The sequence below is a fragment of the Papio anubis genome, chromosome 15 (assembly GCF_008728515.1).
Source record: "Papio anubis isolate 15944 chromosome 15, Panubis1.0, whole genome shotgun sequence".
In the NCBI taxonomy this organism is placed as follows: Eukaryota; Metazoa; Chordata; class Mammalia; order Primates; family Cercopithecidae; genus Papio; species Papio anubis.
This window is the reverse complement of record NC_044990.1, coordinates 87,222,286-87,236,276: the sequence shown is the minus strand read 5'-3', so window position 1 is coordinate 87,236,276 and position 13,991 is coordinate 87,222,286. Positions and strand designations below refer to the sequence as shown.

At 37.0% G+C, this 13,991-nt stretch overlaps 1 protein-coding gene across 4 annotated transcripts in view; it reads right to left on the bottom strand.

Moving 5' to 3' along the window:
- The window catches only part of MYO16 (myosin XVI), a 574,351-nt gene that overhangs the window by 146,356 nt on the left and 414,004 nt on the right, over positions 1-13,991 (bottom strand). For all 4 annotated transcript variants that reach the window (XM_021929768.2, XM_021929769.2, XM_003914068.5 and 1 more), the window contains exons 25-27: positions 12,492-12,667; positions 9,677-9,757; positions 9,220-9,425 (exon numbers count right to left, since the gene is read on the bottom strand). In XM_021929768.2, coding sequence (XP_021785460.2) covers positions 9,220-9,425; positions 9,677-9,757; positions 12,492-12,667 — 463 coding nt within the window. The remainder of the gene's footprint in view (positions 1-9,219; positions 9,426-9,676; positions 9,758-12,491; positions 12,668-13,991) is intronic.

Below are 13,991 nucleotides of genomic sequence, written 5' to 3'. Positions count from 1 at the left end.
CCTCTGTAACACTCATTCAGCCTTTTTTTTGGTCCTCCCTAGGACTCAGGAAGAGTATATCCTAGATCTGGGCTAGTCTTTAAAGCTGAATCCCATTAAAAACAAAAACAAGAACAACAACAACAACAAAGACTGGAGCTGGTTTGAGCTTAGGCATGCTACTTCTAAACCACACTCAAATGCAATGCAAGAGAGAAATAAACATTTGCTGTTGCAAGCCACTGATTTAGGATTTTTTTGTTCTACAGAACATACTGGTGGAAGCTGGCTTTTACAGTGCCATCAGCAGAAGGTCTCCTAAACTGAAGAATGAGACCGACATTAGAGAACATTATTGAGATCTACTGAAGAGTAGATCAGATTTTTTCCTTCAGTTGCACAGAATTTGGATGCAGAGGCAGGAAGGGTGACCAGCTTCTTGCTGGAGGCCAGGCAAACCCCTCTTATGGTCTAAGGCAGAGATAAGCAAACTTTTCCTGTGAAGGGCCAGAGAGTAAATATTTTAGGCTTTGCATGCTAAGAGGCAAAACTGCGGATATTATATAGGTACTTATATAACCGTTTAAATGTAACCATTTAAAAATGTAAAAAATATTCTTAGCTCTCAGGCCACATGAAGCAGATGGCAGGCCAGATTTGTCTCTTGGGCTGTCATTTTCTAACCTCTGGTCTAGTGGTTTAAATGAACACATACATGGATATTTCCAGCACGCTCTAATAGGCATGTGATAATTATATTATACAACACATTTTGAACCTTAAAGACACCAACTTATCTGGGATTTTATAAAATGTCTTCCAAAGGAGAGGATACCTGAGTGAACCTGGAAGAGCAATAAAGGAAACAAGGTAGAAAAGATGACGGGATTGACATGTACGATGCCTCAAAATCTTTGAAACCATATGGTATGTTCTGGTAAGGCATGTTTCCTTCCATCAGCACAACTATCAAGTAACATAAACTTAGCTCCAAAACTTCCAAACGCAACATATATAGCTTTGCTGCCTATTGACACCAAATGAACACACAAACGTGACTGTTTTACTTTGGGTGGGCTGCTATAACAACGTACTATAGATTGAGCAGCTTAAACAACAGAAATCTATTTCTCACAGTTCTGGAGGCTGAGAAGGCCAAGGCCAAGGTGCCAGCCACATTCTTGTGCCGGCCACATTCTCATGCCCTCATTCAACCTTAATTACCTTCTTAGAGGTTCCACCTCCAAATAAAGGCACATATGAATTTAGAGGAGGACACAGTAAGTCCACAGCTGTAGGCAATCCAATTATGTACCATAATTTGCACATAATAATTTTCCTGCTGCTTCTTTTATTGTTCCTCCTGTCTCCAAACTTGTGAAGTCTCTGGCCATTGGAGACAGAGTCCTTAAGTCTTTATCATTCCACTCTCAAGTTGTATTACACAAGGAATATACAGAAAAAAAATTGACAAGCATACTTTTCTACATTTAATCAAAATAGTACCCTCTCAACTAAAGCAATCCTCCAGTTTCAATTAGAAAGACTTGGAATGATGGACAGTTATTAAAGCCAAGATACCATGATGCAAATTTACAACCTCATGTCCACCTACAAAGTCCAAGAAATGTCCATTATCCACATTTATTGTCATGTCAGATTTCAGAAACAATACATCCTGTTCAAATCAGTAATTGCTTACTTCCCAACTGCAAAACTGGACATTTTTTTTTTGTTCAAGATTTTTGTGGTAATCATATTCTTTCTTGTATACTTAATGAAGTCATTTGCTTTGATAGATTTTTATTCTCTGGCAGTTCAGACTAGGTGATATAAATAGAAAATAAATATTTTGCATAGGGGTAGTACATTCTGTTACCTGAAATTTTGGTAACCAAACAAACAACCAAAAATTTATATTAAATTACAACTCTAGGCTTTGCTTTTTATAACGATGTTTCCATTGCCTGGGGGCATTTCAAAGAGTGGATGAGCTTCTTGAATACTCAAGGAATATTAAAGTATGCTATTTCTTGATGTAACAGTATGTTGATTGTATCTTACTTAAATTCTTCAGTTTCTACAGGAACTATAATCTATGAATCAATATTTTTTGTAAGATTATTTCAGACTGGCATCCTAAATGTAAGAGAGATACGGGCAAATTTCCTTTAAAATAAATTCATAATTCCATTTCCACTGATAAGTCATTACAGATAAAAATAAGAAAAGGAAATCACATCTTATTTTAAATAAGGGAATGCTAAAAGAAATGCAAAGAATTACCTAAAAGCATCATTTCCCATCCTCAGTATTCCTTTTTACTCACTGTACTTTTTACAGTATGCCTATGATCTCTGTTATGCAGAAATATTACCTTAAAATGAATGACCATTTAATCTCCAATGCCAAGTTCATTTTGAAAAAATTTGCTAAACACCAACAAGGCACAAGCATTGTGAATGAATATGATACGATCCTCGTTTAGAAGAAGTTATAGTCTATTGTAAACATATAAAAATTACACTTAATTTTAAAGTATTAATTGCATTTACTATTTTAGCAAAAGAGTAATCCTAATAGAGCGTATATAAAACTGACTTGGAAGTATACAAAAGCAAAGGTAAAAATAATTTTCTAATTTTATGATATATGATCTCTCTCTCTCTCTCTCTCTTTCTCTCCCTCCCTCTTTCCGTCCCTCCCTCCCTCTCTCTCTCCACTCTCTTCTGGGGAAATAGAGCAATTTGGATAACTGTTGGAATAATGGTTAGAAATATTCATGTAGCTGACAAAGGTTACGCTGGACAATCACTAAGGGTTCCTGTAATGCAGAGAATCTTTGATGTCACAGATCTAAGGAACTCTAACAACACGAAGAAACAGAGAAAAATACACTAAATGCACTTTTCTAATACTGGCTGAGTGAGATAAATCCCATTTCACATCCTGCACACGTGCACCTCATTTTGTTGTGCTTTGCTTTACTGTGTTTTGCAGAGATTGCATTTTTCACAAATTGAAGGTTTGTGGCAACCCGACAGCAAGCAGGTTTAATAAGCATAGTTCTTCCAACACGTTCACACTTCACTTCTCTGTTTTGCACTTGGGTAATCCTTGTCATGTTTTAAAACTTTTCATTAAAATTATGTCTGTTATGGTGACCTGTGGTCAGCAATCATTGCTGTTACTATTGTAATTGTTTTGGGGTGCCACAAACCACACTGATATAAGAAAACAAACTTAATCAATAAGTGTCACATGTGTTCTCACTGTTCCAACTACCAAGAGGTCCCCCACCTCTCTCTCCCTCTTCTTGGGCCTCCCAATTCACTGAAACACAGAATTATTAAAATTAGGCTAATTAATAAACTTGCAATGGTCACGAAGTGTTTACATAAAAGGAAGAGTTGCACATCTCTCGCGATTAATCAAAAGCTAGAAATGATTAAGCTTAGTAGGGAAAGCATGTTGAAAGTCAAGACAGGCCAAAAGCTACATCTCTTGCACCAAACAGCCAAGCTGTGAATGCAAAAGACATGTTATTGAAGGAAACTCAAAGTGCTATTCTTGTGGGCACATGAATGATAAGAAGGCAAAACTGCCTTATTGCTGATATGGAGAAAGTCTGAGTGGTCTGGACAGAAGATAAGACCAGCTGCAATATTCCCTTCAGCCAAAGCCTAATCCAGAGAAAGGCCCTAACTCTTCAATTTTATGAAGGCTGAGAGAGGTGAGGAAACTGCAGGAAAAATGCTGGAAGGTAACAGAGGTTGATGCATGAGGTTTGAGGAAAGAAATTGTCTCTGTAACATGAAGGGGTGAGGAGAAACAGCACATGTTGATGTAAAGCTGCAGCAAGTTATCTAGAACAGTTAGCTAAAATAATTGATAGAGGTGGCTACAGCAAACAACAGATTTTCAGTGTAGGTGAAATAGCCTTCTATTGGACGAAGATGCCATCTAGGAATTTCAGAGTTAGAGAGGGGACAATACCTGGCTTCAAAGCTTCGAAGGCCAGGCTGACTCTATAGGGGCTAATACAGCTGGCAATTTTAAGTTGAAGCCAGTTATCATTTGTAATTCCAAAAATCCTAGAGCCTTCAAGAATTATGCTAAGACTACTCTCCCTTTGCTATGTAAATGGAGTAACAAAGCATGGATGACAGCACATCCATTTTTAAAATCAATTTTACTTCAAGTTCTGGGATACATGTGCAGAACATGCAGGTTTGTTACATATGTATACATGTGCCATGGTGGTTTGCTGCACCTATCAACCCATCATCTAGGTTTTAAGCCCCACATGCATTAGGTATTTGCCCTAATGCTCTTCCTCCCCTTGCCCCCCAGTCCTGGATAGGCCCCAGTGTGTGATGCTCCCCTCCTTGTGTCCATGTGATCTCACTGTTAAACTCCCACTTATAAGTGAGGACATGTAGTGTTTGGTTTCTGCTCCTGTGTTAGTTTGCTGAAAATGATGGGTTCCAGCTTCATCCATGTCCCCACAAAGGACATGAACTCATTCTTTTTACAGCTGCATAGTATTCCACAGTGTATATGTGCCACAATTCCGTTATCCAGTCTATCATTGATGGGCATTTGGGTTGGTTCCAAGTCTTTGCTATTGTAAATAGTGCCGAAATAAACATACATGTGCATGTGTCTTTATAGTAGAATGATTTATAATCCTTTGAGTATATACCCAGTGATGGGATTGCTGGGTCAAATGGTATTTCTGCTTCTAGATCCTTGAGGAATTGCCACACTGTCTTCCATAATGGTTGAACTAATTTACACTGCCATTTCTATTCCCCACAGCATTCCTATTTCTCCACATCCTTGCCAGCATCTGTTGTTTCCTGACTTTTTAATGATCACCTTTCTAACTGGTGTGAGATGGTATCTCATTGTGGTTTTGACTCAAGATGGATTAAAGACTTAAATGTAAAAGCTAAAACCATAAAAACCCTAGAAGAAAACCTAGGCAATACCATTTAGGACACAGGCATGGGCAAAGACTTCATGACTAAACACCAAAAGTAATTGCAACAAAAGCCAAAATTGATAGATGGGATCTAATTAAACTAAAGAGCTTCTGCAGAGCAAAAGAAGCTATCATCAGAGTGAACAGGCAACCTACAGAATGGGACAACTTTTTTGCAATCCATCCATTTCACAAAGGTCTAATATCCAGAATATACAAGGAATTTAAACAAATTTACAAGAAAACAAACAACCCCATCAAAAAGTGGGTGAATGATATGAACAGATACTTCTCAAAAGAAGGCATTTATGCGGCCAACAAACATATGAAAAAAAGCACATCAATTTACAACATGGTGTACTAAATATTTGAAGTTCACTGTTGAGAACTACTGCTCAGAAAAAAAAATTCTTGCAAAACACTGCTACTTATTGACAATTCACCTGGTCACCCAAAAACTACTGAAGGAATTGAACATTGTTTTCATGCCTGCTAACATAGTATCCATTCAGCAGCCCATGGATCAAGGAGGAATTATTAAGAAATAGATTCTCTAAGATTATAGCTGCCATAGATAGTGATTTTTCTGATTTATTTGGGCAAAGTAAACTGGAAACCTTCTGGAAAGTATTCCCCTTTCTAAATGCTCCTAAGAATATTTGTGATTTATGGTAGGTAAAAATATCAACATTAATGGGATTTGGAAGCAGTTGATTCCCACCCTCATGGATGACTTTGAGAGGTTCAATACACCAGTGGAGAAAGCAACTGCAGATGTGGTGGAAACAACAACAAAGCCAAAATTAGAAGTGGAGCCTGGAGATGTGACTGAACTGCTGCAACCTTATGATCAAATATTAATGGATGAGGAGTTGCTGCTTATGGATGAGCAAAGAAAGTGTTTTCTTGAGATGGAATCTACTACTGGTGAAGATGCTGTGAACATTGTTGAAATGACAACAAAGGATTTAGAAATTCCATAAACTTAGTTGGTCAAGCAGTGGTAAGATTTCAGAAGATTGACTCGAATCTTGAAAGAGGTTCTACTCTGGGGAAAATGCTGCTGCAGCATTGCATGCTACAGAGACATTTTTCACGAAAGGGAGTCAATGGATGTAGCAAACTTGATTGTTTCATTTTAAGAGATTACCACAGCCACCCTAGCCTTTAGCAACCACCACCCTGATGGGTCAGCAGTCATCAACATCAAGGCAAAACCCTCCACCAGCAAAAAGATTATGGCTTGCGAAAGACTCAGGTCATTGTTAGCATTAGTTAGGAAAAATATTTTAAAATTATGGTATCATATGTTTTAGATGTAATGCTATTGCACACAACAGACGATAGGATAGTGCAAAAATAACTTTTATATGCAGTAGGAAACCAAAACCTTCATGTGATTTGCTTTATTATGATATTAGCTTTATTATGGTGGTCCCTAACTGAACCTACAACGTCTCCAAGGTCAGGCTGGATAGTGATTCTCAAACTTCAACTGCATACCAGTCACTGAGGAATTGTGATGAATTTGCAGATTTTGATTGAGTGAACCTGGGGTGAGGCTGGAGATTATACATTCCTCACAAGTTTGCTTTGATCACCAAGGCACTGGTGCCCTTTCAACATTTGGCTTGGGGCAAGCAAAACAAAACAAAAACATTGTCCCCAGATGACTAGAGATTCCATGCCAGGGGTTCTCAAAGTGAGGTCCACATGGCAACAACGTTAACATCAGCTGGAAACTTTTAAAAAATGAAAACTCACAGGCCTCTGCCAGATGTACTGAATCTGAACTTGGGGGAGCCCAGGAAACCATAGTTTAAGAAGCCTCCAGGTGATTCTGATGTGCACTGATGTCAGAGAACTGCTGTTCTGAGTAACACTAAAGAGGGAGTTACTACAGTTAAACAAATCATAATGTCTCCAGGCTTGTCACCCTCTGAGGACACTGCAGATCACTTCCTGAGACCTCAGCCTAGGACGGACACTCTCCATTCTATTTCATATTGAATCATCTCTGGAGCTACAAACCAGGGGAAGCCCAGTCCCTACTCCCTGTTGATTCGGATTCAGAAAGTTTGGGATAAATCTGGGGACTCTATTGTTTTAAACTTACACAACAACAGTTTTTAAAACTCAAACCAAAGACCATCTATACTTAAGAAGGTGGGAGGGCTAATACACACACTACAAAATGTAAGAAATATCAGCTCTTAACAGGCTTGACATCTCTGAAGACTATGAAGGGATGTCCACCAAGGGACCAGAAAGAGATGGGTCAAGAGCCGTCCCTTTCAAAGCCCCATAACAGTCAGTGATAGCTACCAAGACTCCTGTCCATAACAACCCCCAGAAGTGTTACATCCAGCTTTTCTTTTTTTCTATGTAAGCCCAACTTTGTAGTTATTCCTTATAAATTAAGAGACAACATGTCTATTATCTCATTTACAAGCACCTTCTAAATTTTAAACACAAATATCTTGTCTATCTGAAATACATATTCTACAGTTTAAATGCATCCATCCCCATGTGGTTCTGCTTATCTTCTATCTTCTAAAGATATTCTATCACCCCTTTAAAATGGAAGGCTCAAGCTGAACTCATATGTTGTTTATTTTCTTCTATGTGTCTTTATAAAATTTACCAACATGCACGATAAGTAAATGTGGCTTCTTTCTTCTGGAAAAACAAATGTTATAAAAATTAAACACAGAATTTTAGTCATCGTTTAAATATTATTCCCTTTGTTCTGAATTAAATATTTCAAATGTAGTGATTTAAGTTTGTTGGCTTGCTTGTTTTGTTTTTGTTTCACAGCTTCCTCAAAATAGTGGCTCGCCTCGAACTAGTCAACAAAAGTCTTAAAATCTCTCTTTTTTGGATGAATGGTTTATCAAACAGACTTTTTCATATTGTAGTTGTACCGTTAATTTTTAAACATAAATGCAAGATTTCACACTTGCAATACTTATATTAGTTTACATCAGTATTATTTTAAGATCTCATTTTATTTTATATAGAATTACCAAATGTCTTCTGATTTCCTTTTTGCCCACCCTGTTTTATTTTTTAAATGTTTAAAAACAGATAGTCTCATTATTTTCACCAGGATTGTAATATCTTTCAAATATCTTTGAAAGCCATCTCTGATCCCGAATTACCTCCTTACTATGCGTCTGTAACACTTTGTAATATTCCAACCCTTTGTAGCATTACAAGCACTGAATGGCCATTATTTGCATACACATTTACCTGCCTAAACTGGGACATTCATCAAGCTAGAGTGTATAGCACAACAATGTACCTAAAGATGAGGCCTGGAATAGTGCTTCGTAGCATATATCTGTAAATTAAGTTACTATCCATCAACCAATTTATTTAAAATGGATTCTTCAGTGAGGATTTTAATTTACTTAAAATCAGACTAAAGTTTCTGATCAAATAAAATACATACGAACAAATACGTAGCCTGAGGGGATGATACTGCTTTTGGGTGAGTTTAGGTTCGTCTTGCAAATGGCTGGGATAAGGCTACCATCAGAGAAGGGCTAATACAGACATGAAGACGAGGCCACATGACAAGAGTTTATCCTAGGAATGAGTGCACTGTTTTGTGCACAGTGTGTTTTTCAGCTGAATTTATTAAAGAAAATAGAGGTCAACAAACTTCTGTTCTAAAGGGGCAGATAACGAACATTTTACAAATATTTTACACCATGGGACATTGTCTATCTCCACTGCAGTGCAAAAGTGGTTACAGACAACATGCAAAGAAATGATTGTGGCCATGTTCCAAGAAAACTTTATTTACAAAAACAGGTGGTAGGCTGGATTTGGCCCACGAGTATAGTTTGCCAACCACTGATCTCAATAATATTTGTTCATATATAAAAGGGGAAATAATCACATATATATTCTCCTTTTAAATAATAAATAGGGAGTATCATATGCAATCATTTTATAAAAATTTACTTCAAGGAAAGCCACACTTTGAAAGCTTTGAAAGCCACACATGAGAATGGTTTCCAAGACACTGTCCTCAGTACAGTGTAATTATTTTTTATGTGAGCTTTGTCAGTGTCTTTCATTGTTTCCCAGAATATTTTGTTTATTGGAGATAAGAAAACGTAAACAACAAAAGCAATGCCAAAAAAGACAACAGAAGATCCTTGCTGCAATAGTGTCAGTGTCAGTGTCAGTATACTTCACTGAACAGCAGCTAAAACGATGATTTTAAGAGCAGAAGAATTTACCTTGACAGGAAATCCGAGAAGGAAAGACGAACAGGGTATCCATATCGGAAGATCTTCACCATCTCCAGGACCCCAATATATTGCAGCTGAGCAGACACGTAAAAATTATCGAAAGTATCTGGCAGCTTTGAATTATTGGGCCTGATGCAATGAATGAAGTGTGGAGTGCACTTCTGAAGCTTTCCAATAATATCCGTTAGGGATTTCTAAGGAGAGAAGTAAAACCCAACTGATTCTCCAAAGGAGAGACACTAGCTAAAACTATGAAGCAGTTTTTAAATAAAAAGTCTTTATATCTTTAAATCTTATTATGCATTTACTGTGTGTGTGTGTGTGTGTATGTTTACTTTTTCTGAAGACATTTTGTTGCCAAAAATGGGGGAAAAAAAAGTACATAAACCCTCTTTAGTTGCTATAAACATACATTAAGTTTTTGAAATCTGAAAACGTCACTAACCCTGAGTTGTGATGCTATGGTGACTGGATCTCCTCGTTCCAATCTTTGAAGAAATGTAGAAGTTCCTTTCTTTTTTAATAACTGTAATAAAAAGAAAGAAAAGAAGGAAAGGAGGGAGGAAAAAAAAAGAAAAGAAAGGAAAGGAAAGGAAAGGAGAGGAGAGGGAAGGGGAGGGGAAGGGAGGGGAGGGAAAGGGAGGGGAGGGGAGGAGAAGGAGAGGGGAAGGAAGGGAAGGGGAGGGGAGAAGAAGGAAAGGGAGGGAGGGGGAGGGAAGGAAGAAGGAGAAAAGCGAGGGAGGGGGGGAGGGAAGGGAAGGAAGGAAAGTGAGAAAGGAAAAAACAGAGAGAAAGAAGGAAGGAAGAAGAAAAGACAGAGGAAGAAAGGAAGGAAAGAAGAAAGAATGAAGAATAAGAAAAAGTGAGCAAATTTATTTTACTAAATTTCAGTTCAGAAGAGCAAAAAATTAAGTCTCACATCCATGTACATTCACTTACAGGCAAATGTGGATTTAAAACAGTTTATAAAAACCAGTGCCAAGTGATTTTCGTAATGGTGTATAAGTTGAGGAAATGGGCAACTACTTGTAAAATCACAACTGTTACTGCCAACCTTTCACGTATAGGGCTGTTGTATAAATCAGATCTATCAACATCCTGCACCCATTTTAGTGTGACAATAAACATAGATCCTGATTTGATCCTGATTGCTTGGTGGTACAATAAACTCACTACCATATCCTGGTTATGCTACTAACTGTTCATATTTATCATGAAATTTAGTTTACTCTGGGGCAAAATGATGCTATTTTATGTTACAAAAATTTTGTGTTTCAATTATCATTGGTCTGTTCCCTTAAATTTAAGTACACTCAGATGAATGAATGGTCTGATGCTTTCTTACCATGTTTTTCTTCCCTTTCCTCCTCTTCCTCGTTTTATAACTACTAAAAAAGGTTACTAAATTACCTATCTGTAAAAAATGCTAATAGACGCTATTTTTTTTCAAATAAGTAAATATGTACAGCCCTGAAAAGAAAAAAAAATCCTATGTAGCGAAGATTACATGATGACAGAGACATAAAATCAGTGAAAATGAGCCCAAAACGAAATAAAGGGCAGAAATAAAGGGCAGATGTAATTAATTAAATTCCACCCAGGGTTAAAAGGAACCTCAGCCACTAACCTACTATTATATTTCACAAAATTATATATTAGACTAATAGACTTATTGATCTAAAATCATTTTTCTTAAAAAAGGTCTTGATACAAGAAGAAATCTGAGATAACTTCCTTGTGGATTTAGTGCCTTTGCTATTATGACAATAGCTCATTTTCTTCTGTTAAGATCTACCATCAATCTGAAGTGATTCATTGTACTGACGAGGGAATGTAAAATGAAGTGACTGGGCCAAGATCAACCTGTTCTCTACAAACACAATACAATGTGTCATACTCAGTTACAGAGTAGGGAAAATCCTATTTTCCTGACCACAGGGGTGGCTGTGCATGGATGAAGGGAGTCTGAAGGGAAGAAATAAGGGAAGTGAGAAATAGAACATTTAAGGAATAATCATAATAAATAGCTCTCTGTCCCTTGAAATGGAACACTCCAGTTCCCTTTCTGGGTGGAGGAACTACTGTGAATTACCCCCCTTCTGGTCCTGCAGGGAAAAGACTAATGGCCTCTAGGCCTCGTAATGTTTAATAATTGAGGTTAGATGTGTGTGGTAGTTTTTGCTCTTGACTTTTAGGATGATTGAGAAAAGAAGGGCCAGAAGGTTCAGGAAGACCTCCAGGCATAGAGATCTTTCTCATAAGGATAACCTTGTGTATGTGTTTTTTTAAACGTACAAAACGCCATTTCCTATGTGGCAGAGACTAATTCTCACGACCATTTAGTTCTAAACAACTACATCAAAGGATTTTTTATTCTAGAATCCACTGGCTGGAGACACGCACTCACACACTCACTCACACTCATATTAACACACATTTTGGTGACTCTTCTAAAATAGAAGTGAATTGAATTATGCTTTTATTTTAATTGGTAAGCTAAAATGTATTCCAGAAGCTGCAACAATTGCATTTCTAAAATTGATTGTCCTGAACACCTTCCCAAATATATTCCTCATCTTTTATAGTTTTGGTAGACATAAGCAAAACACGCTGGAATACCATCTGGCACTGGATTCTTAAGAAACCTAAAACACTCCATACATGTTTCCTATCGGTTTGAAACAACTCTTCACTGAGTTTTTAGTTCTCTTTTGCCACATAGAATCTTGAGGTTGTATATACAACCAAACTTTTGTGAGACAAATACACATTACAAATTAGTATAATACAATAAAATTAAAACTCTATAAATATGCAGTAAAAACATCCTAGCACCTGAACAATACCCTATGTCTATAAGAGAAACAACAATTTATCATTTAGAGACCTCAATTATCTGAAGTGATTAATATCAACAGAACAAGATAGCTAAGTTTGCTCCCTCTAAGCCTACAGTATCTGAAGTTACCTTCTATGCATCAAAAAGGCAGTCAGGGATGAAACATAGCTGGGATGTTGCACAGACAACCAATAAAATGACTCAGACTATACTTACTATTAACATTGTCACCCTGCTGCACCTTCCTCTACTCTTCCTTCATTCTGATGGTTACACATCAGATAGACATTCTTTTCCTTAACATTTTCTATTAAAATATCTATTTCTTTGGTATTCAAGATTGTGCTTTTTTTTTAAAAAAAGAAGCAAATATACTTATCAAAATTAAAAATAACCCAACAATAATCACAAAAACTCCTACCTTACTAAGTTCTAGATAATTCTTGTTTTCTCCAATAATTGAAGAAGCTGTCATTTTCTTACTGAGCAGGGCAGACTTATGTCCTCGGAATTTAAAGGAAGGATAGGCAGATACGAGGGATCCTGTCTGTGACAATTTCGACTGGAACAAATGATTGATCACGACATTTTCACTAGCTAGGAAATAAATAAATGAATATCGTAAGTGGCACTAAAATTATTACTTAAGCATTGAACTTACTCCTCATACAAGAGCTTTAGCCACTGATACATTCTAGATGCAAGATGTCGTTGCTTCAGCAGATTGAGGAGTCTACCTTTTCCTTTATCCTTATTTTATTTCCTCCACTATTTAACATCATTGACCAATTCTGACATTCACTACCCTTGACCAGGAATCCTGATCCCAACTGGGCCTTGCTCTCTGAGTGACGCTTCTATCCTAGTTTTCAGAACCAAATCTTACCTGCTCAGACCTAAAGGGCTTTTGTGCACTTGTCAAATCATGAAGACTTATGGACTCTGTTAGAAACGCCCCATTCCAGGAAAATAATTATTCAGGAAAATGTTTCCCCAGGACCTAACTCACCTGTATCAGAGCCGTCTGTAAGTACCTGTGAGAGGACCTGCCTTACTTGGTGTGGCAGTTGCTAGGTGAAAGAAGGGAAAAGAAGTGTCCTTTTATTTAAAAAACAAAACAAAACAACAACAACAAAAAACAATTAAAAAAACTCAGTTAAGATGAAAAGGTAAAAGCAAAATGATATATTTTCATGTTTAAGTTACAAAAATCAAATAATTCTGAGTCCATATTCCTTTCTTGACACCTCAGGGAGAAACTGGAGCTCAGATGAGTGGATTTGGGGTTACAAATTTTAAAATCATAGGGAAAACAATGTATGTGGTGGTTAAGGATCAAAAGGAATGTTTCTTGTGTTACTTATATCTGCATGTAGGCAGTTTTTAAGCCTAAGTGTCCTTTCCTATAAAATAATGATGACAGTACCTACTTTGAGAATCATTGCAAAATTAAAATGTGAAATAATGAACATAAATCACTAGGATCATGCTTCGCCAATCAGACAGTTGGCAACGTTTCATGCAAAGCAGTTTAGTTTCTACCTTTTCCACACTCAAATCATTTTGCCTGCCCAGGTGCAAAATACGGGTGACATAATATATATCTGTAATGCTTTCCATTAAAAAAATCCCTACATTAGGTAATAAACGAACAGGGAAGCAGGAAGAACTGTCAGGAAAAGGAGATACAATTATGTAATGCAAAAGAGGCCCTGTGATGTTGGGATAAAATTAGAGAGAGCAAGAGAAATCCATGATTCTTAATACACAGTTACAGATCTATATACCTATATGTTATCTATACTCACATCTTAAATGTTCAAATTCCGAAAGGTCCTAAAAGCAATCATACCCCAGTAGCAATGAGCTCACCCAGCCCCCAGATCTTGGAGTTTCTGAATACCATTCTTTTCTAAGATAT